At 50.8% G+C, this 23,401-nt stretch overlaps 1 protein-coding gene across 1 annotated transcript in view; it reads right to left on the bottom strand.

Moving 5' to 3' along the window:
• The window catches only part of PTGDR (prostaglandin D2 receptor), a 28,495-nt gene extending 5,339 nt beyond the window's left edge, over positions 1 to 23,156 (bottom strand). The window contains exon 1 of the mRNA XM_083166415.1: positions 22,250 to 23,156. Within this exon, the coding sequence (XP_083022541.1) occupies positions 22,250 to 23,053 (804 nt within the window). The 5' untranslated portion in view covers positions 23,054 to 23,156. The remainder of the gene's footprint in view (positions 1 to 22,249) is intronic.
• Positions 23,157 to 23,401: the final 245 nt, after the last annotated feature.

Raw genomic sequence — 23,401 nt, 5'->3', positions numbered from 1 at the left:
GAGAGAGTTACATTTGGTTGGGGTGTGTTCTAACTGAAAAATATATATTTCAGTTTAAAAATAAAGCAGCCAGTATTTACCCTGCACAGAAACAAAAAAACTCACCCAAATATAACTCTCTGCACATGCTACATCTGACCCATCTGTTGCAATGCAAACCATCCTGAATCCCTCTCTAGATCCTGAACTGGGAATCTAAAGAAAAGCCCAACTGCCACCCCAACTGCTGCCAAACATCGCTGTCCAGGACTTACTGGCAGTGGGTGTGGCTCCAGTGTTTGAATTCTGTCCTGCGCTGAAGCCCCTTCTCTGCACCTGCCGCTGGATAAAACTCCCACCTGCAATATTTAAACCACCTTCCCCATCCATACAGCAACGGTGTCCATGTCCTGCACCTTGTACCATTCTTTAGTTATTAGACAAATTATGCTAATTTAAAACTTCAAATGAATTATTAGGGAGAGGGCGTTCCAGGGATTCTGAACCAAGTCCCAACCTCTGTTCCTTAAATCTGGGGGAAAAATGGGGGTTTATCTGGGGTTGTGCATGCTAATAGCATTGTACATGGTTTTCATTATTAAGAAAAACAAATATTGTAAATCTGCCAATAACTGGTATTATGTTCTTCCAAGGAACATAACTAAATATAACCCACCCTGCAGTCAAAAGCAAGTTGTGCAACATAAGCCCATGTTCTATGGAAACATCATTACGTTACACACAGTAACCGTGCGGAGATAGATGAGAAATACAGATTAATACAACAAGTTACGGGACCCGGAACTGCTACTGTAGGACCTTTGTATATCTCTTATATATTTGGCTACATCTGTCACTCAAAATGTGTGAGTGTGTCTATAACGCTGGGTGGAGCCTCTGACTCCGCCCACACACACTTACATAGGGACAGAGAACCAGCCCAGTGAGCCCACAGTGGAAGACACCCTTTGCCTCCCCATGCTGCCCGGCAAAGACACTGCTACTCCACGGCCACCAGGTGAGCGCCCCCCCCCGCTCGATTCGCACCTCCCCCCCGCGACCTCCCCTCCCGCGATTCGTGCCCCCCTGGACCCCCCCCTCCCGCGACCCCTCCATTCGTGGTACCCCCCCGCGATTCATGCCCCCCCCATTCACGGTACCCTCCCCCTGCCGTGATTCACGCCCCCCCCCGCGACCCCCCTCCCACGATTCGCAGCGTGTCCCCCCCCTGCGATTTGCAGACCCCCGCCCCCTCCCACTATTCGCGGACCCCCCCATCCCGCGGTTCACGGACCCCATGGCACCCCCGTGCCCCCCCTCCCGCAATTTGCGGACCGCCCCCCCCCCCCACGATTCACTGCACCCCCCCTCCTGCGATTCGCAACCCCCCTCGCGCGATTCACGCCACCCCCCCACGCCATGTCTTGGTAACATACCACTATTATACAGCCTCCTGCTCTCTTGCACCCCCTTACTCCCTCCCAAAGGGAGGAGACACTCACCCACTGCCAGGAGCTGCATACTGTCCCCCACCCTCCTCCAGTTCTAGGGATGCCCATCGACCATCAATGATTTCAAATCATCGATGGTTTATGGCCGATGTTGAATACTTTTGCCATCGAAGTGGGAGGACCAGATGGTTTCCCTACATCGATGGCAAAGGAAAACCGATCAAGTCTCAAATTTTTTTATGGTGCCGGGACACGGAGCATAGCTCCGCCCCCACACACCGACAGTCCCGCCACCGAGTTCTGATTGTCTCACGGCCTATTCAGTCAGATATAATGGATGACCATCGATAGCTACAACAATCGATGGTTATCCAAGTAATATTTTACTATTATCGATGGCAGGGTGCAAAATCGCCATCAATGCCAACCATCGATGGCGTCTGCACCAATTCCCATCCCTACTCTGCAACAGGGAAAAACCTTTACTACCCCTTATGCCCACACACCTCTATCATTGCCCTGCCTCTTGTTCTCCTGCCCCGTAACTTCCGCCAGTGGGGACCCGCTCACCCTGTGTTGCCCACATTCCCCTATCATGCTTTACCACCCAGCCTCCTGCTCTCATGCACCCTAACTCCCACCCAGTAGGAGGAGACACTGACTCAGGGGCACCATCCTGTACTCCTGTGCTGCCACGCTGGACCCTCATCCACTGGCAGACGCTGTACAGTGTCCCCACCCTCCTCTCTAGTCCCCCGTATGCCCACACACCCCTATCACTACCCAGCTTCCTGCTCTCCTGAACCGTAACTTCCACCACTGGGGAGTCGCTGACGCTGTGTTGCCCACATACCCCTATCACTACCCAGCCTCCTGTTTTCCTGTGTCGTGACCTCTGCCAGTGGGGAGCTGCTGACTCAAAAACACCCTACTATACTATTGCACACACACACACACACCTAAACAACACGCACGCACCCCCCCACACCCACAAATGTCACTGTACCCTCCACACTATCAATGTACATCTTACTCTGTAACCGCTTTTTAATTAAACAAAACAATACACAGCCCCTTCCAAATCATATGCTCTCTATTTAACACATTTCACCTATAGCTCAAGTTGCAATACAGGCATAGGCGTGCGCACAGGGGGTGCCGGGGGTGCACAGGCACCTCCTAATGACCATCCGCCGCCAAATTGTGACTCTGAGTGACAGTCCCACAACGCTGCCACTGCCCAAATCACGCTGACGCAGCGGTGCGGGACTGTCACTCAGGCGGGACTGTCACTCAATGGTCGAGGTCAGTGTCAGGTGGGTGCCTTCCTCCTCAAGGTGCCAAGGAGGAGAGCGGGCGCACCACTGGCCCCATCTCCTACCTCCTCCACTGCGCCTCATTGCCACTGTGTCCTCTACAACGTCCCCCGACCGAGCATTCCCCAAGCAGAGGTGGTAGAGCGATCAGCTCGGTACTCCCCTCTGTGATCTAGATCAACTCTGCGCTCTTCTAAGCAGGCTGTGCTCTGACTGACTGAGGAGCGGGAAATGCAGGTGCGCTGAGCCTGTCACACTCACCGCACACAAAGGAGGGAGTCCGGGGAGCAGCCAGCACAACAGTGGGCACTGGCAGTCAAGACTAAATGGTATGTGACATCCAACAATAATCACTCACAAAGCAGAAGGTCAGGGCTGACACAAGAGGAAGGGGACATGGTAGTGTCTAAATCCCCTTCAGTTTTGATAATTGGACGGGGACATGGCTGACATAGGGGGAAGGGGACATGGCTGACACAGGGGGGAAGAGGACATGGATGACACAGTGGGAAGGGGACATGACTAACACAGGGGGAAGGGGACAGGGCTGACAGGGGGGAGGGGACATGGCTGACACAGGGGGAAGGGGACATGGCTGACACAGGGGGAAGGGGACAGGGCTGACAGGGGGGAGGGGACATGGCTGACACAAGGGAAAGGGGACAGGGCTGACAGGGGGGAGGGGACATGGCTGACACAGGGGGAAGGGGACATGGCTGACACAGGGGGAAGGGGACAGGGCTGACAGGGGGGAGGGGACATGGCTGACACAGGGGGAAGGGGACATGGCTGACACAGGGGGAAGGGGACAGGGCTGACAGGGGGGAGGGGACATGGCTGACACAAGGGAAAGGGGACAGGGCTGACAGGGGGGAGGGGACATGGCTGACACAGGGGGAAGGGGACAGGGCTGACAGGGGGGAGGGGACATGGCTGACACAAGGGAAAGGGGACAGGGCTGACAGGGGGGAGGGGACATGGCTGACACAGGGGGAAGGGGACATGGCTGACACAGGGGGAAGGGGACATGGCTGACACAGGGGAAAGGGGACATGGCTGACAGGGGGGAGAGGACATGGCTGACACAGGGGGAAGGGGACAGGGCTGACACAGGGGAAAGGGGACAGGGCTGACACAGGGGGAAGGGGACAGGGCTGACACAGGGGGAAGGGGACATGGCTGACACAGGGGAAAGGGGACATGGCTGACACAGGGGGAAGGGGACAGGGCTGACAGGGGAAAGGGGACATGGCTGACACAAGGGAAAGGGGACAGGGCTGACAGGGGGGAGGGGACATGGCTGACACAGGGGGAAGGGGACATGGCTGACACAGGGGGAAGGGGACATGGCTGACACAGGGGAAAGGGGACATGGCTGACACAGGGGGAAGGGGACATGGCTGACACAGGGGAAAGGGGACAGGGCTGACACAGGGGGAAGGGGACAGGGCTGACACAGGGGGAAGGGGACAGGGCTGACACTGGGGAGGGGGGCTGACACGGAGGACCCCCATGGCTGACACGGGGGACCACCATGGCTAACACATTGGGACGGGAACATGGCTGACACGGGGTAATGGGGACAGGGCTGACACAGGGGGAAGAGGACATGGATGACACAGGGGGGGAGGACATGGCTGACACAGGGTAATGGAGACATGGCTGACACAGGGGGAAGGAATGGCGGTGAGGCGTAATGTGTAATGGACATCACGGTTTGAGGTGCAATGTGTAATGGGCATTACGGTGTTTGGTATAAAATGTATTGAGCATTATGGCATGTGGTATACTATGTAATGGGTGTGTGATGTGCAATATGTGTAATAGACGCACTGTCCCTGTTCTCCATGTTTTACAAAAATTTGTCAAGCCCTGGCATAATATGTAATGGCCATTACTGTGTGTGGCATTATACGACACGCACTGTGGGGAATTGTTCATTCTGAAGTGTATATATAAATAAGGCACCTTCTATTTAGTTTGCATTGATGCCCAACAGGCATTGTTGGACACGCCCAGTTGGTGGTGCAGGATACGCCCCTCCAATGGTGCACCCCCTAACAAAATGGGCTGCGCACGCCTATGAATACAGGGAATCTTTCATACAATTCTAACCATATTTCTCATATACAAACGTTCACAAATTAAGGGGGCGCAGCCCCTCATGACGGTGTGACGAGCGCACGTAGGGCGCGATGAATCACCTAGTATCTATATATATATATATATAGGTATGCTACATCTGTGATTACAAACAACGGTACTTCTGTAGTTTCACGGCGCCGCCGCGCGCACACTCTGTCTCAGAAACTTGGCAGACTGCCAGAGGCTCTGATTAACCGTGCGCGTGCCGCTCTAGCTCAGACAGAGTGTGCTCGCGCCGCTCTAGCTGTACTGACAGCTACGTAAACAGCGTGGCGGCCGGGCAGCAGCAGCAGCGCGCTGCCCAGGCGCTGGCAGGTCACTGTGGTACTTGTAGTTCCACAGTGAAATAGGCAGCGCCTGGGCAGCGCTGACAACAGCGGGGGCAAGTGGACACACCCCGGGCACAACGCTGACGTGCCGGGGCTTGTAAAGTACTCACCCCGGCACACCGCTGTGTCCCCCATGTACACGCTAAATCCAATGGCTTGCAGCCTAGATCTAGGCGCTAATGCGCCTGGATTCACACTCCCTGCAAGCCGCTAAGGAGGAGGGGGGCGCCTGGATTTAGGCGCAAAACCCTCTGAATCCAGGCGCCTTGAGAGCCGCTAAGGAGGAGGGGGGCGCCTGGATTTAGGCGCAAAACCCTCTGAATCCAGGCGCCTTGAGAGCCGCTAAGAAGGAGGGGGGCGCCTGGATTTAGGCGCAAAACCCTCTGAATCCAGGCGCCTTGAGAGCCGCTAAGAAGGAGGGGGGCGCCTGGATTTAGGCGCAAAAGCCAGGCTCCCTGGGAGCCGCAAAGGTGGTTTAGCATCTAAATTTAGACGCTAAAGCGCCTGGATTTAGTTGGGTGGAGGGGTACATCTAAATTTAGACACAAAAGCATCTAAATTTAGCTGGGTTTAGGGGTACACTATTAAAGCCCGTCCACAGTGGCAGTAGTCGACGCAACAGCTGTCGACTGTGTAAATCCCACTATCCACGCCCACCCGAAGCGTGGCGAGCGGCGGCGGTACGCGTCCTACGACCTTTTCATACCCCCACTATCCACGTCGGCGTGGAGTTGAGAATAGAATAGTGTGGCGAGCGCAGCGAGCCACCGAGCCCGAAGCGTGGCGAGCGCAGCGAGCCCCGCGAGGGGACGCGGATACCTTCACAGGTAAACGCGTCCCCTCGCGGGCTTCACAGGTGTCCGCAGCGACGCGGACACCTGTGAAGCCCGCGAGGGGACGCGTTTACCTGTGAAGGTATCCGCGTCCCCTCGCGGGGCTCGCTGCGCTCGCCACGCTTCGGGCTCGGTGGCTCGCTGCGCTCGCCACACTATTCTATTCTCAACTCCACGCCGACGTGGATAGTGGGGGTATGAAAAGGTCGTAGGACGCGTACCGCCGCACCCCGCGCGGCTCGCTGCGCTCGCCACGCTTCGGGTGGGCGTGGATAGTGGGGATGATTCAGGAACACATTCACACCTGCACACTCACACACCTGAGACAGTGAAGACGACATTTTCGGCAACTGTTCACTTTTTTTTTAGTTGAAATTCAAGTGAAATTTAACTTTTTTTTTGTTGAAATTCAACATAACTGTAGAATCTAAATGATTCAATGACATGAAATAATCATAAACACTAAAAAGTCCAACAATAATTTAAAAGTCATGATTTAGTCAGTAGAGCAGGAAGGAACTTCGGCGTCTACGTCACCACCAGCATTTTCAGTAGACGGACCTGCTGTGTCGACATCACCGCCGGAAGGACCTACTGTGTCAACAGCACCGCCAGCATTCTCTTTCTCGACCAGGGGGAGCAGGGTCAGAGCGTGCCAAATACGATGGAAGGGGTCCTGGGCCCCTAAACTCTGCCTCCACATAAATTCCTGAAGGTATGAATCGAGGTAATGGCGTGCGGTACCCCTCTGGCGTTTATTACGCCACTTACAGCTGCCCCAGAGTCGCTCCACATTCTGGGTGTGCACCCCAGTGTCCGGGTCGACGAAGTTGTATTTGTGGTTCACCTTTCCGTGAACATAACCGGCCTGCTGGAGTTGCTGGGTATTGTACGCCCTCCAGCAGTCTGTGAAGACAGTAGTGCCCGGTTCAACATGGGCCTCAATGGCAGCCATCAGGGTGGCCGTATCCCGCCGCTCCACCGCAGTAATAAAGCACTGGCCGGACTCCCTAGATATTCCCCCGAATACCCACTGCTGGGGCAGGAGCCGTCCGACGTTGCTCTTCCTCTTTACGTAGAGGCTTTCGTCGACCTCGACGATCTGCCCCGGGCCTCCGATTCGCCGCTGAGGCTGTGCCAGCAGGTCCAGCGTACAGGCCTCCCTCATTAGATTGCTGTATAGGACAGCCGTTTTTTGGCAGATGTTGAGCTGCTTGTCGCAAAATTTCATGCTGGTCAGCTCTTCTGCCCAGCAATACACAAATCTGATCAGGGTCACGAAGGTGAGGTGAGATCCCCTGAACCATTGAGCTGACCTGACGCTGACTTTTTTTCTGCAGCTCCTAATGTGGCAGCGCCACATGCGCTCCTTTATGCTGAGCTTCATGGGGTGTCCATTGGGGCAGGTCATGGTCTGTGGCAGGAACTGGCGGGCCTGCAAGAAAGCCACAGCCTCCTCCTCTGTCTGTGGCAGGTTAAATAATGTCAGACGTTCCATTGCCATACAGAGACTTGCCACTGCCATTATTGACCTCAGCGTCTCGTACAGGGCTACAGCTGACTGACTGACTGACTGACTACGTAAACAGCGTAGCGCGCGCCTAAGCCTGAAGTGGCGGGAGTGAGAATTGACACGCTAAAAGCCCAAAATAAGGTAGCGTCTACATTGGGGACACCCCCTGTGGTAGCGGTGTGCCGGGGTGAGCGATTTATAAGCCCCATTTATCCCATTTTGTCTCCTTTTTACACTTCATTAATCTACGTTACACTATAACACTGTAGCTAGAGCGGCACGCGAGCCTCTGGCAGGCTGCCAAGTTTCTGTTAATAACACTGTAGCTAGAGCGGCACGCGAGCCTCTGGCAGGCTGCCAAGTTACTGAGCCGGCGGCGCCGTGAAACTACAGAAGTACCCAAACAACTGTTAACATCAAGACTCACTCCAGCCACAAGGTGTCCTCGTATTTGTATTTTTTCAATAAATGTTTGAATTGTTTGTACATATGGAATGATTTCCATTTAATGCTGGGCGCTGTTGACACATTTAGGCAGAGGGGGTACCCCTTGAAAGCTTTGATGTCAGCTAAAAGAAAGTGCTCTGAAGCTCAAGAGGCAAGATTGGCTTAAACCTACCGTAAAAAAACACTGGGGAGGTTTTCCCTTTTATCTCTCTCGTTATGATACATCCCGTTCTGTTGTTCTTACTGCCAGTAAAGCCCTATGGCCGATTTTAGCCACAGATAAGGATTTACCTGTATTTAAACGATTTAAACCATTGCCATGCTACACAAGGGGTTGAAATCTAACAGATATCTTGGTACATACTGATGGCCAACTGGGATGAACTTTCACCACTGTACCAGATACATCCTCTTTCCTTCTTTTCAGACATCCACTTATTTAGGCAACGACCCGAGATGTGTCTCAAAGCCACTCTCAGGATGGGACAGTTTCCTGTTTTCGGGGTGCCAGCTGGCAGAATCCCAACTGCAATCAGAACACTGGTGCCGGAACGTCGACGTGGGTGAGGATGCCGACGCAGGATTCCGACAACTGGCATCCCGAATAAAAGTATGCCGGGGGGGGGGGGGGGGGTAGGATGGTGGGTTGGTACTAGGTGGAGAAAGGGTTACGAGGGTTAGGTTAGGCACTAGCAGGGAGGGTTAGGCACCTACAAGGGGGTTAGGGTTAGGCTGTGGGGTGGGAGGGTTATGTTTATGCGGCGGGTTATGGGGGTTAAGGATAGGCACTGGTGGGGAGGGGGGTGGATAATTAGGTGGCATAGAGAAATGAGTTCCCCAACCTCTGCATGACCACTTTAAGCCCTGGTTAAGGGTTTAGGGGGGAGAGGCAGGGCCGTTTCTAGAGGCAGACAAGCCGTGCAGCAGCCCGGGGCACCGCACGGCTTGTCCGCCTCTGTTAAACAGCCAGGGCTCCCGGCAATGTTCCCTGTAAGGTTTGCGCACAAACATTTTAATAGTGCGCACTACTGTCCGCCGCCCGCCGCTCAATCCCCTGTCAGTGGAGCCTGGAGCCGGGAGCCAGCCAGCGTGTGCTCTGCCTCTGGGTATAAAGTGCTGCGCCGGCGTCTGACGTCAGACGGAGATGCTGGCGCCGCACAGCGCGCAGAAAGAGCTACTCAGGACGGAGCCTGCCCGCATGCCTGCCCACCTTCCTAACCCAGTGCCCACCACATAACATAAGGCACAGACAGAGCCCTACCACCCCAGACACGGTATGTTTAGAAATAAACTCCTCCCCTGAAAATGTTGCACACTGACCCTAACTATATATATATATATATATATATATATACACACATATGTGTGTATATATATATATATATATATATATATATATACATATGTGTGTGTATATATATATATATATAATATATATATGTATTTATATATATGTCACTGTGGGGGCATATATTTCTGTCACTAGGGGCATATGTGTGACACTGTGGGGGCATATATTTGTGTCACTGTGGGGGCATATATTTGTGTCACTGTGGGGGCATATGTGTGGCGCTGTGGGGGCATATCTGGCACTGTGGGGGCATATATTTGTGGCACTGTGGGGGCATATGTGTGGCACTGTGGGGGCATATGTGTGGCGCTGTGGGGGCATATATTTGTGGCAATGTGGGGGCATATATGTGTGGCGCTGTGGGGGCATATCTGGCACTGTGGGGGTATATTAGTAAACAGCATCAGTTGTGCGGCAGCGGCACATGGGGCATAATGTGTAATGGGCATTACGGTGTGGGGAGTATTGTGTAATTGCCATCACAGTGTGTGGTCTAATGGGCATCACGGTGTGCGCCTTAATGTGTAATTGTCATCATGGTCTGCGACATAATGTTTAATTGTCATCACAGTGTGCGGCGTAATATGTAATCGTCATCACAGTGTACGGCGTAATGTGTAATTGGCATCACGGATAAATAGTGTATAATGATTTAAGTAGCCTGTCATTGTTTGGCCTTGATCTGTGAGGCGTACCTTCAGCCCGCCAACTTAAGTGCGGGAGGACAATAACAATTCCTGTGGTAACCAATGTCTGGTCATGCAGGTTACAAAAGTGTGATGTAAGCTACCTGTTTGGTACTTGTCTGGGTTCCCGTTTTTCTTATGAGACCGCGTCCCCTCGCCACGCTTCGGGCACGGTGGCTCACTGCGCTCGCCACACTATATAAAATCAACTCCATCCGTAGTTGGATAGTAGGGGTATGAAAAAATGGGGTGTATTTAACATGGGAGCCCAGATAATACATAAGTACCAATTGTTTTCCTGCTAGACCACGCCCTTATATTAAACCACACCCCTTTTAAAATTACTCCACACCCCCTATTTCGGCGCGCGCCGCGCACAATTTCTATGTTACCATGTTATGTATGGGGGGGGGGGGGGGGGGGGGGCGCATTTTTATTTCTTCGCCCTGGAAGCTAAATTGTCTAGAAACGGCCCTGGGGAAAGGGTTAGGACATTTACGGAGCTCTTGTCTGAATTCATCGTCGGAAGGCAAGGGTCCTTTTTTCCCCACCAGCATCCCCACCCCTGAGATATCGTATGTATCCCCAAAATAAGCCCACCTCTCTGTTAAGAGATGGAGATTGAGTAGTGGGGCTCTTGCTGAGTAGTAACCCAGCATATCATATCCCTAACCTGTTGTAGTGGAATTTCCTGACATTATGGGGGAAATTTACTAATATGAAAAACCTAGTTTTTCGTATTAGTATTTCCCCTACGACTGCATAGGACTGTTTCAGTCGTATGCACAGTCGTGTTCCGGAGGGGAATGTACAAAGCAGTCAGATACGACTGCTTTGTAACCCTCCTATGGTGTATTCATTCGTAATTAGCTGGCCATATATACGGCCGCTAATACGAATTTTTCAGGCAGTCTGCACGGATCAGTCAGATCCGTGCAGGCTGCAAGGTGTAAAAAAATAGAAAAAATAAATACATTTTAAAAAAAACAGCGTGGGGTCCCCCCCACAGCCATAACCAGCACCAGGCTGAAAGAGCCGGGGCCGGTAATTAAAAATCAGGGAACCCGACAAATAGGGGTTCCCTGATTTTTAACAACCAGCCCCAGGCTCCAGGTCCGGGGCTAGTTCCCAAAATACGGGGGACAAAATGAGTAGGGGTCCCCCGTATTTTAAGAACCAGCCCCAGGCCAAACCAGCCAGCAGGGTAATGTCACAGCCGGGGACACTTATTATATAAGGTCCCGCGGCCAAAACATTCTCCCTACCCACCAGTCAGCCTGGCCAGGGGTCCCCCCCCTCCAGGACTTACCTGACCAGGCTGAAGCCTGGTGCTGTCCTCGATGCCCCTGGGCGGTGGGCATTGAGCTGATACTGTGTAAAAGAATAGATGAAAACCTATTGTTTAAAACTGTGGAACTATGAGTCCCAGCAAGCCTCCCCCGCAAGCTGGGACTTGGAGAACCAAAAGTCCCAGCCTGCGGGGCATTAAAGGGCCCGCTGGCACTTTTAGTTCCACAGTAATAAAAATAGTACAATAAACACACACTGACACAATGAAAATAAAAGTTTAATGCATTCATTACACACACACACTGATACTTACCTTTCTTGATCCCGTAGGTAGCCCTCTGTCCTGGTGTCCGGTGTCCTGTGTCGTCCTCCAGGTCCATGTCGGCGGTCCGTGTCGTCCTCCAGGTCCATGGCGGTGTCCGGGTCCGAAGAAATCCATGTTGGAGCTGTGGAAGGAAATCCTACTCACCTGGTCCTGTGCTGAAGATGTCTTCTCTTGGTCCGACGTAATCCAGGTAATCTTCATGCTGTCGCTGGTCCCCGCACTGTCCGCATCGCACATAGGAGAGATGCAGAGATATTTCATACTCAGCGCCTCTCCTCAGAATGATTCCATTGGCCGCCTAGCGGCCAATCAGGAGCCAAGAAAGTCGGCTTTACCTATTTGTACAAATAATGTTCGTCCCCAGACATTGCCATAAGTGCAGCCTGTGCTCAGTTCACACAACTCCTGTGTGTTCTTGCCCACAGTGTCCTGGACCAGTGTTTACACATACTTGCGTGACACAGTAAGCACTGTGTTTACTCCATGTACAATTTGAAACTACCCGGTGTATACATGCACCCATTCTGCCCAGAGTAATCCTCCCTCTAATCCCAGAGTCTCACTGTTCCCGCACGTATAGTTATCTCCCGCATCAACTGACATTCTCACCTGTGTCTATACAGCTAGACATGACAGCGCAACAGAGCAACATCATTGGCCAAGCGCACAGGGGAATCCCCATGACGCGCTACACACACCCAGAGAACCGCGCGCACTCACCCAGCGTGGTGCTGAGTGACAGCGCAAAACTTTCCTGAATGGGGCGGTATTGGCGCCTTTTTTAACAGGTATTTAATGCCTGCCTGTATGCTGCCTCTGTTGGTACCCCTGATGAAGACTGGCTGGCTGCCAGTTGAAACGGCTGTTGGGTCAGCCGCTGTTTACCACCTGCTGTGATATGTAACGTATATCTGAAATACACCTTTTATTGCATTTCTACTACTTGTGTGTGCTGGCTCGTTTCTTCCCTCGGCTGCAGGGAGGCAAGTGTTCCTATATATTATTATGCATCTTACTTTGTCCCTTACAGCGGGGCAACAAGGAACGATGGGGACATATCTCTCATTCTGGGAATTTGTAGCCTGGAATTGTTTCAGCTCGCAGAAAATCTGTCTGTAATCTGTGTAGGCGCCTGGTACAATGTACAAATGTGTGAGCAGCAGTGGTGCACCTGGAAAAAGTACCTGGAAAAAACCCTGAGCCCCGCCCCCTCACTTGCTCTATTATTACCCTACCCAAAAAATATCATTAAAAAAAAAAAAATCCAGTGGGATCGTCACCAATAAGATGTGGGGCCCATACATTGCATTTTGTACCAAATGCAAAATAGTCTTCTGCGCGCCTTGCATGGCGGCTCAGTGACACCCGTCAGCTTGATGTTCTCCTGTGAGACCCAGCGTCGCAATCTGATTTCTTCACTTCTGTGGTTAGTAACCAAATACCAGAATGAAGTCACTTTGTGCTTTCCCGAAGAGGCGTACCCGCGGCTGGCACTGTGCTGGGACTTTCATAATAACTGTTCTATATTGGGCTGTGAAGGGATATTTGCATGTGGTTTATGTTATTTTCTCGGCAGAGAGATGAGCCCAGAGAGAGTGGGTGTGCAGTGCCGAGGTGCTACATTCATGCTGGAAGCCCCCCCCCCCCCTTCTAGGTGACTAAACCCCCCCCCCCCTCAATCTCTGTAAGTGGGAAGACTATCAATCCCAGTTCAACTCCATCGGATAGGTCCAGTAATGTAGCAGGGGACCCTGGACCTATCACATGTCTAGAAAAGCAGCGGTCCTCAACTGCGGTCCTCAAGGTACACTCACAGTCCAGGTTTTCTGGCTAACCCTGCTTATTCACGCATGGTATAATCAAGCTGACTGAGGTACAAATGAAGTCACTTGTGCCTAAGCCCGGATAGCCATATATCCTGGACTGTTTGTGTGCCTTTCAGGTGTCTACCTAAGCCCTGTCGACCTTCAGCGGTCGACCCAATACATGTCAACCTAAATAGGGTCAACCCAATGACCCATACCCGTAACAATAGTGGGGGTGGAGGCTGCCATTGCTATGGGGCATCGAGACTTAGGGGGTCCGTCGCCGTTACCCGCCTCTCTTGTACCCAGGTCTCGGTGATGCAAACAGGGGTGTCTGTGGCCACGCCCCTTATCCCACTAGGCTCTGTCCCTGTTTTGGGCATGTGTGGGGTCCCAGTTCTATGAACAGCAATATTGGGAGGTACGCCGTGTGCTTAGTACGCTCCACATGGCGAGCAGCAGTGGGGTTACTCAGAAAGACTCCTAGTCAAAGGGGTGCGCGCGTCCAGCAGAACCACGCGTGCTTTGTGATCAAGTCTGAATTAGGCCCCAAGACCTTTCATTTGGTAAATGATTTGCTCTGCACGGACAACGGCATCATAGAAATATGTCACTTATAAAAGTCGTCCTTCTGCTAATAATATATATATATATATATAATGTGTGTGTGTGTGTGTAAAGAACAGCAGACAGCGTGCAATGAGCAATGTATGTAAAAATATTTTCTATAGTAAAAATAGCTCACGTACAAGTAAAGTTCAAGGTATACAGCTTGCCAACGATATATAGGGAACGTCAGGTGGTCTCACACCCGCTGCACAGCTCCTGGCGCACCGCCGATCAGACCTCCCAGATCCATACATTCAGTACGTCACTGGAAAACTACCAACGCGTTTCATCACTCTATCTGACGTACTGAGCGCGTGGAAACGGGAGGTCCGATCGACGGTGCGCCGGGAGCTAATTCCAAAGGCAAATGTGGTTACAGGCAATCCCAGCATCACAGATGCTTACAAGGGCTGCAATGATCCCTACCATAGACCACCGCCGGCCTATCGCTTGTTGCGGCTAATCCACTATCAAGAGCAAGCTCACTCTGCCCTGGAAACCCTTATATCAGGAAATCCGAGGTGCTGACACTGGATAAGATGAAGTCTTGGTCTTTATTTTGTAGCAGGTAATCAGCATAAGCAAATATAGTTACAGCATTGCACCATACAGGTTGTTCCAACTCTGGGGAATATCACCGAACCAGAACCCTAACATCAGGCTGTGGTTGGCGGACGAGTGTAGTGCTAAGCTTCACCTATAACAGCCGCGTTGGAAAGAGCTGGTTATGCCGGCTCCGCCCTCGATGCCGCCAGGTCTTATGTAGGACAACGCGTCCGTCGAGGCGGCAGGATGGCAAGTCTCAGGGATGCGGATTGGAGTCTGAACGCAAGCCCCAGGAGACCCAGGGGAAGCAGCAATGCTTGAAGGTGGTACCGGAAACAATAATGTATGTAACAATACACAAGATGCAAACAGCGTTTAGTAAAACTACAGAACCAGGAATGCAACAATGCAAAATAGATGAAATAGCAAATAGAGGGCAACTCCTGACTTATCTTAAAAGATGGAGAGTGGAGACAGTGCAGGAGATCCCCTGATTGGTCGGGGAGACTGGAAGCAAAACACTGCAGCTGGAACAGGCAGAGGCACAGAAGCAGACTGGACTGACATAATGGACTCAGCAGGGGGACTTCACAGGAACCAGGAACACTCTGGATTTGGAGAGGCAGACAGAGCTATAACCGGTGTCTGTGCCCAGCATGATTCAAATTCACTGCCCAGCGGCGTGTGACGTCAGCTGCCCAGCTGACGCGGCCGGGAGCGCCATGTCAGGCCATTATAGGCACCTCGTAAATCGATCTTGGAGAATATAGAAGCCTTGCGTAACTGATCAAAGAGGACAGAAATGAGAGGCAAAGGATAAGAATTCTATACTCTGATGAGGTTTAACTGATGATAATCAATTCAAGGATGTAGTGAGCCATCCTTTTTAGCCACAAAGAAAAAAACAGCTCCAACGGGCGACTTGGAAGGCCTAATGAACCAATTTTTTTGAGATTTTCCTCAATGTAGTCTTCCATAGCCTTGGCCTCAGGCAAAGACAACGCATAAAGATGACCCTTGGGGAGTTTAGGAAAAAGAGAAATGGCACAGCCATACGGACGGTGAGGTGGCAGGGTATGAGCCTCTTTCTTTTTTTAAAAACATCAGAAAAAGAGGCATACTGTGGAGGAATAAGAGAAGAATTGGACACAGCCATACGAACAGGGATTGTTAAACAGTTCGTCAGACACTCCTTACCCCAGGAACGTAACTCCCCTGTCTGCCAATCGAAGCATGGGTTATGTTTCTTCAACCAAGGTAGACCGAGCACTACTGGAGCTAAGGGACTATGAACTACGAAAAAAGATAGTTTCTCTGAATGAGTGGCCCCAACACTAAAATCTAATAGAATCATGCGGTGTGTAATGTGTCCCTTGGGTAAGAGATTACCATCTAAACCGTATACTGACACAATGGAAGGAAGAGGCTGGAGAGGCATTTTATGATCCCGAATGACCTGAAGATCCAAAAAATTCCCTGCGGCCCCACTGTCCACAAAAGCTCGGTAGTCCCAACTTTGCAGCCCAACTCCTAAAGAAACAGACAATAATAAAGAATTATTGGGATATAGAACCGACAGGCCTGAGAGGATGTCTCCCTGCATCCCTAAGCCTTGGCGTTTTCCGACCGCACTGGACAGGCATTCACCACATGTCCCCTGCCACCACAATAATGGCAGAGCCCCTGAGAGCGTCGGCGAGCCTTCTCTTGCGTGGATAGGTGAGTAACCCCGATTTGCATGGGTTCGTCATAATCGGCCCCTATGTCCACCGAGGAGCTAGGGCAGGAGACAGGTGGAGAATCCCGCTCGGAACACCTCTCACGGACCCGCCTGTCTATGCGGATTATCAGCTGCATAAATTCTTCTAAGGAATTCCGAGCTGGATACTGTACCAAGAAATCCTTAATGCGCTCAGCTAAACCTTGGCGGCACTGACTCCGCAGATCCGGGTCGTTCCATGCAGTGTCATTGGCATATCGCCGAAACTCAGAGCAATAAGCTTCTGCGGTTCGTTGACAGTGCTTGAGAGCCCTGAGGTGGGCCTCGGCTGAGGTTGCCTTGTCTGGGTCATCATAAAAAATTCCCATGACCTCAAAAAAGGAATCCACCGACCGAAGGGCAGGACAATCGGACTTCAGACCAAACGCCCAGGTCTGTGGATCGCCCTGCAGGAGGGAGATTACGAGACTGACCCTCTGAGCCTCAGAGCCCGAAGACAGGGGTCACAACCTAAAATATAATTTGCAACTCTCCCTGAAGTTAAAGAACTGAGCCCTGTCTCCAGAGAAGCGATCAGGCAAATTCATTTTTGATTCTTTAACAATGGCTGGCACGGCCAGGGACACCCTCCTAACCTCTTCTTGGGATTCCACCCGCAAGGTGAGTTCCTGAAGTTGCTGGGTCAGGAGATGGAGCTGGTCAGCAAAAACCTAGGCCGGATTCACGGGATTGGGATCCATGAACTCACAGCGAAAAAAGGGGCAAAAACACTAACAGACTCCTTTCCCAATAAAGGCTTGTGGCCGGTTATAAGGTTACGACTCTGGGGAATATTACCGAACCAGAACCCTAACTCTGTTGCCTCGGGCCGTGGTCGGCAGACGCGTGCGGTGCTAGGCTTCACCTATAACAGCCGCGTTTGACAGATCTAGTTAAGCTGAGTCCTCCCTCGATGCCGCCAGGTCTTATGCGTCCTTCAAGGCGGCAGGATGACAAGAGGAAACACTAACTAAGACCAAGACTGGAATGGGATACCCCAGAGTCTCAGGGATGCGGATTGGAGTCTGGAGGCAAGCCCCATGAGACCCAGGGGAAGCAACAATGCTTGAAGGTGGTACCGGAAACAATAATGTATGTAACAATACACAAGATGGAACCAGCGTTTAGTAAAACTACAGAACCAGGAATGCAACAATGCAAAAGAGATGATACCAATAAATAGCAAAATAGAGGGCAACTCCTGACTTATCTTAAAAGATGGATAGTGGAGACAGCGCAGGAGATCCCCTGATCGGATGGGCAGACTGGAAGCAAAACACAGCAGCTGGAACAGGCAGGGGCACAGAAGCAGACTGGACCGACACACTGTACTCAGCAGGGGGACTTCACAGGAACCAGGAACACTCTGGATTCGGAGCGGCAGACAGAGCTATCTGTGCCCAGCAGATGCCGGCCTTATGTTTCAAATTTGCCGCCCACAGGCGTGTGACGTCAGCCACCTGGCTGACGCGGCCGGGAGCGGAAGTTCGGGTCATTGCCTAGCAACGCCCGACACTTCGTCCCGAACGCCCGGCTGCAGCCGAGGAAGATGGCACCGCCCGCTGCATCTCAAAGCCCCGGCGCTGTCAGTGACAGCAGCAATGCCGGAGGCAGAGGGAGCGCGGCGGTGCCTAACACAGGTAATCACAGCATAGTACAAACTCTTCAGAATACTCCAGTGGTCACTACCATAGCCCACACCTCTGGCCTATCACCTGGGCAGCTATTCCACCATCAGGAGCAATGACCCTCTGCCCTGGAAACACTTATATCAGGAAAGCACAGGTGCTGCTAATCAGCCCAACCCAGATCACATCAGTTTTCCTGCTGCTGGTCTAGAACCTGGACCGGATCCTCCACTTTATCTTCATGTGGAGGTATGCTGTCCCTGCCACAATATTAATTATCATTTTATAATAATTTTATATACAAAGATGGAAATGTTAATTGTAAACAATCTTCAACGTTGTTGTTATGGTGCAAAGAGACAGAGGATACGTATATATATATATATATATATATATATATATATATATATGCAGCTGCCAAGTTGGACCCAGGGCCAAGAGTAACATCCAAAACAAATACTGTTACATCAGTTACTAGAATCATTAAAGATGTCTCAGTGCTGGGAAGACCTTGATAGACTTTCAGATAAAATGTAAAATTCCCACAAGTCTGCCAGGGCAACAGATGGAGGAGCATTGATAGGTGCTAGAGGTCCTACTGGGCAGATTGCTAGATGCTAGAGGTCCTACTGGGTAGCGTATATCGCTTTCAGGTATCGATGAAGGTAGGGGTGGGGGGGGGGGGCTGGGCGGAGAAACTAGACTCTCCCACCTATGGGGGGGGGGGGGGGGGGGAGAGGAACAACACCCAATCTTGGGGAGCCTCTCCGCCGTTTCCGGAGCATGACTAGCATATTATTATACATACGGTATTGCACAGCGGCTGTGTGATACCACATATACAGTATATGCCTATGACTCAGGACTCACGGTGTCTAGGATAACACAGGGTCGTGGCCTGAACCAGCTTATCACCTCTGTGTCAGGCATCCCTAATAGTACATGGGCGTGACGTGTACATGCAGTAATACTGTCACTGAGGTTCCTGTGCACACACAGACACCGGGGGAGTTGTGGTTTTATAAACTGTCCCTATACAGTAAGCTGACATAGGCAGGGAACTAGGTTATAAACAGACATCACAAACACACACATATATCATACCTCCAACTGTCCCACTTTTTGTGGGACCGTCCCATCTGGGGCCAGCAGTGTCCACGGTGGGGGGCGGGTTTGAGGGGGGGTACATCTGGAAAGTACCCCTGCACGGCACTGCAAAGCACAGGGTAGATGCCCTGCAGATGGAATAGACATTATTCCAAGAAGCAGAGGGGCTAGGCGTGCGGTGGGGGGGGGGGGGGGTCTGTGGGACCAAATGATGCACATTAAACGCTGGGTGGAAACCTAGTCAATGCCCCCTGCCTGTCACGCAGGTAGCAAGCGCCGTGGCGAATGAAAAATTCACGAAGGTGCTCGCTGCCGGGGTATGCACATGGTCATTATCACGCATTTGCACGTGCAGACCCCCACCATCGCAGCGGGGGGGGGGGGGGGGGGGTGTAATTTGGACTTGTACGATCAGCACTGAATTGGCCTCTATGTGGGGTTCTTATGAATGGTTTTATGTGGTTAGGGGACAGAGGAGGAAACATGATTTTACAAGCATGCAAAACAAATCTAATTTCCGTGGATTTAAGGTGTAGAATTTCCCCTGATCATAACAGACTGAGCTTTGGACCTTATTCTGGTTGACACACAGCGCTTCGAAGTTCGCCGAGCTGCTTGTCTTTTCAAGCCTGCCCGCTCGCCATTTGCACTGACCCCCACCCCGCTGCGTGCACGGCTGCAAACTGATTATTTTGTTTAAACAGCCATTAGCAGCCTAAACAAGAAAAAAAGGTGAAAGAGTCCCAAGCCATTAGCAGCCTACGGGGGGCAAACCCACATCGCCGACCATCGAATGATGTGGAGCGCACACACAAAACTAAGACAATCTCAAGTGTCTCAGATTTGCGTGTGTCCTGTGCGAGGACAGGGCGGGCAGCTGACATCCGGTGATGTCAGCTGCCCGCCCCTGGCACCGCGTCATCGGGGCATCAGCATGAGAATGCCCAGCGGTTTCATGGGAACTGTTGTGTGCGAGCGCCCGGCGTATACTCTGTTCACCGTGGACGCATGTACAGAGCGCATGCACATGCGCAAAACAAAAACACTGCGCTCCCGTGCGAATTTGCATGGGAGCGCATGGACCAGAATTAGGTCCTTTGTGTGATGTTGTGTTCTGCATTAATTATATGTCCTAATGACCTATATTTGCATAACACTTATAGTATTTAGGTACACTACAACCTATCTTGAAGTGGGCAAACTAGTATACAGCCCCATACCCCCTAGGCGATATGGTTCCCAATATTGCTCGGAAAGGGCTGTACACTTCATATCATTACCGATGCGTGCTCCCGCGTGTCGTGAATGACCCCCTCCCTTCCCCAAACATGTTCAGACGAGTTCTGCTTAACAAATGTCATTAAGACATCTAACGGGGTAAATTTACTAACGGTTCTAAAACCGAAAAGAGTTGTTTTCGTCATAGCAACCAATCAGATCTGACTATCATTTTCTAGGATGCAATAAAGAAATGATTGGTTGCTATGGGCAACGTCAACTGCAACAGCCATCTGAAAAGCAAGTACTGACTTACTTCCAGACCAAAGGCTGCAGAAATCTTTCGATGGTCAGCAACTATCGAATGATTTCTCTCCCGGGCGGTCGCATGTGAGGGGATGTGTTCGCAGACTTGCGATCAGGTCTGAATCAGGCTCCAGTACTGGATTTAGATGGAAGGGAGCCTGTTTTTATCCACTTCATCTCTTACCGAATTTCCCATTTATTTCAGTGGGGTTTCCATCTCAATGTATCATCTGGTGAAGGTTCTACGATATCACTTTTTATGAGTTTGGGCATAAATAACCTTCGGAATAGGCACATGGGTGCGACATTCAATGTGTGACATCACTGAAGAGGCGCAATCCTTGTTTGTGAACACCTAAATAAACCGTACTGGGTATCTTTTGGTTTTTTTTTTGCTTTCCTCTCCAGTACAGTACATCGAGTGGGTTTAAAAAAAAATAAAAAAATCCTGAAAAACGAATAGCCTTTTTTCCCGTGTCGACATTTTGCTTGTGTCAACCTTTTGACCATGCCGACCTAATGAATGTCAACTTTTTTCATCTGTCCACATTTTCACTGTCGACTTAGACCAGGCATTCCCAAACTGTGGTCCTCCAGCTGTTGTGAAACCACAAATCCCATCATGCCTTGCCACAGTTTTGCTATTAGGGAATGCCTAAACTATGGCAAGGCACGCTGGGATGTGTAGTTTCACAACAGCTGGAGGACCACAGTCTGGACATGCCGGACCTAGACACTGTCTACCTAATCACTGGTATTCAATGCCGGTGCGAGCGGCCGGCGAGGGGGTTAAACTGAGAGGATCACAGAAAACCAGGGATCCTCGCAGTTTAACCCCCGCGCCGGACGCTCGCACTATGCAACATTCCGGGGGAATCCTCGCCGTCACAGAACGGCGAGGATTCCCCTAAACTGCGAGAGCCGCGGCTAGTGCAGCAAACTCGCTGTATTTAGCCGCGAGTCTCACAGTTTTTGGAGGCACATTCGCAAATTCCCCCTCGCTCAAAAAACGGAGCGAGGGGGAATTGGCGTATGAGGGGGTTCAGTTGAATACTGACAGGGTGAGCGGTGACTGCGAGCAAAAAGTCCTGCTCGCAGTCACCGCTCGCCCACGGCATTGAATATATGCCACTGACTCCATCCCCTCCTAATTAACTACTCTCATGTGAAATCAATTTGTTCCATAAAGGGGGTTTCCACTTTCAGATGACTTTGTATTGACTTGCATATAGCATTGTGCAACTTTTACTCATCAGTTGTATCTGTCTAGTTAATTCTGTGCTTATGAGCCATGACTTTATATCATCAAGTTGATTTACCTCCTACTATTGGACAGTCTGATTGTCATCTCTGCCCTGAATACAAAGCACAAGGCGGGTTTGTTTTGCATCCCAGGGCAATGACTGATAAACAACTTGTAATGTAGAAGCATGACTGAAAAGCCCAGAGACAAGTCAGAAAACTTTATTAAGTTGGTAAAAAGTTGCAGGAGGACACACAAGCCTATAATCTCAATGGTTAAGACAATAACTGTATGTTTGTTTTGCAAGTTAACATTTGCACACCTGACATAGCAGCGGCTTCAATAACTGGAGTCAATACATACCGTTAATGGAAGCGAGCACAGTGCAAAAATAATTGTCATAACCGCCAAGAGGATTAGGTGGTCTAGTTCCTCCATGCCGGCTTGCTTGATGCATTCCACCTTGTATCCGGCTTTGGAACCCATCATATTTCGCTGGTTTTGAATTTGGTACATCCGGTAAAGGCGTCTCATGATAGCCACATTGCAGATGATAATGGCCGTCACAAATATCCCCATAACCGTACCATACAGCACAGAATAAGCCAGGACATCAGGCTTCGAGTCCTCTGCCGTCATTTGAATAAAGCACCAGGTTCCGGGACAGTACTGTTGAAATTTCCCGATGCCCATAAAAGGCATCGAACAGAAGACGGCGCTGAAAATGTAGACCACAAGAGGTACCACCAAGCCAATCCTCTTCGTGATGTAATTGCAGTAGAAAAACGGGTAGGCGAGCGCAATCCAGCAGTCTAGAGCCATCGCAAACAAAATAAGCATCGGTGCCAAGCCAAAGAAAATCATGATGAAGCTGAAAATATCACAAAGGTTCCGGTTGTCCGCCATCTCCACCAAAGTCTGATTTTTGGAATAAGCAGCCAATACCATGGGACTTAGAAGACATTTCCCCAACAGATTTGTGACCGTCAGACCAGTAACCAAAAGATAAAATATCGAGGTGTTGTCCTTCACGCGTAACTTGTGTTGCCATAAGATGTAGAGGGCGATGATATTGCCCAGGAGACCGGTAGAGAACAACAGCGAGCTGGGTATGACGGAGAAGTCACCTTGAATGGCACGGCTGTTGGTGCATGGATAGAACTCCATGTGAATACTCAACACGGAGCTTGCAATTGTCCAACGGCCAAGAGGAGGTTTGAGGCAACGTCTGAGCCTCTCATCTGTCTGCAACTCACTTTTCTCTGCGATTACAAATGGTTCAAACTCCTTAGATGTCTGAAGGAGGTGGAGAAAAGCAATTGGCATGTGAATAAAAAAATAGAAAAAACCCTAAGCAAGGCGGATCCTGGTCTGCTGTAACTCTGGAATAGAGCCAGAAAAAGTAAAGTTTGCAAAGAGGAAGTGTTGTAAATATAATCTGTTGTGTTTTTATTCTCCACCACAATTAAAAAAATGTGCTATTGTATAATGTTCCCACAGCTCATTTTTGACGAC

Source organism: Crinia signifera, chromosome 12 (genome assembly GCF_055691185.1).
Source record: "Crinia signifera chromosome 12, ASM5569118v1, whole genome shotgun sequence".
NCBI classification, from domain to species: Eukaryota; Metazoa; Chordata; class Amphibia; order Anura; family Myobatrachidae; genus Crinia; species Crinia signifera.
Note: the sequence above shows the minus strand (reverse complement) of the source record. Positions and strands in the feature narration are given on the sequence as shown.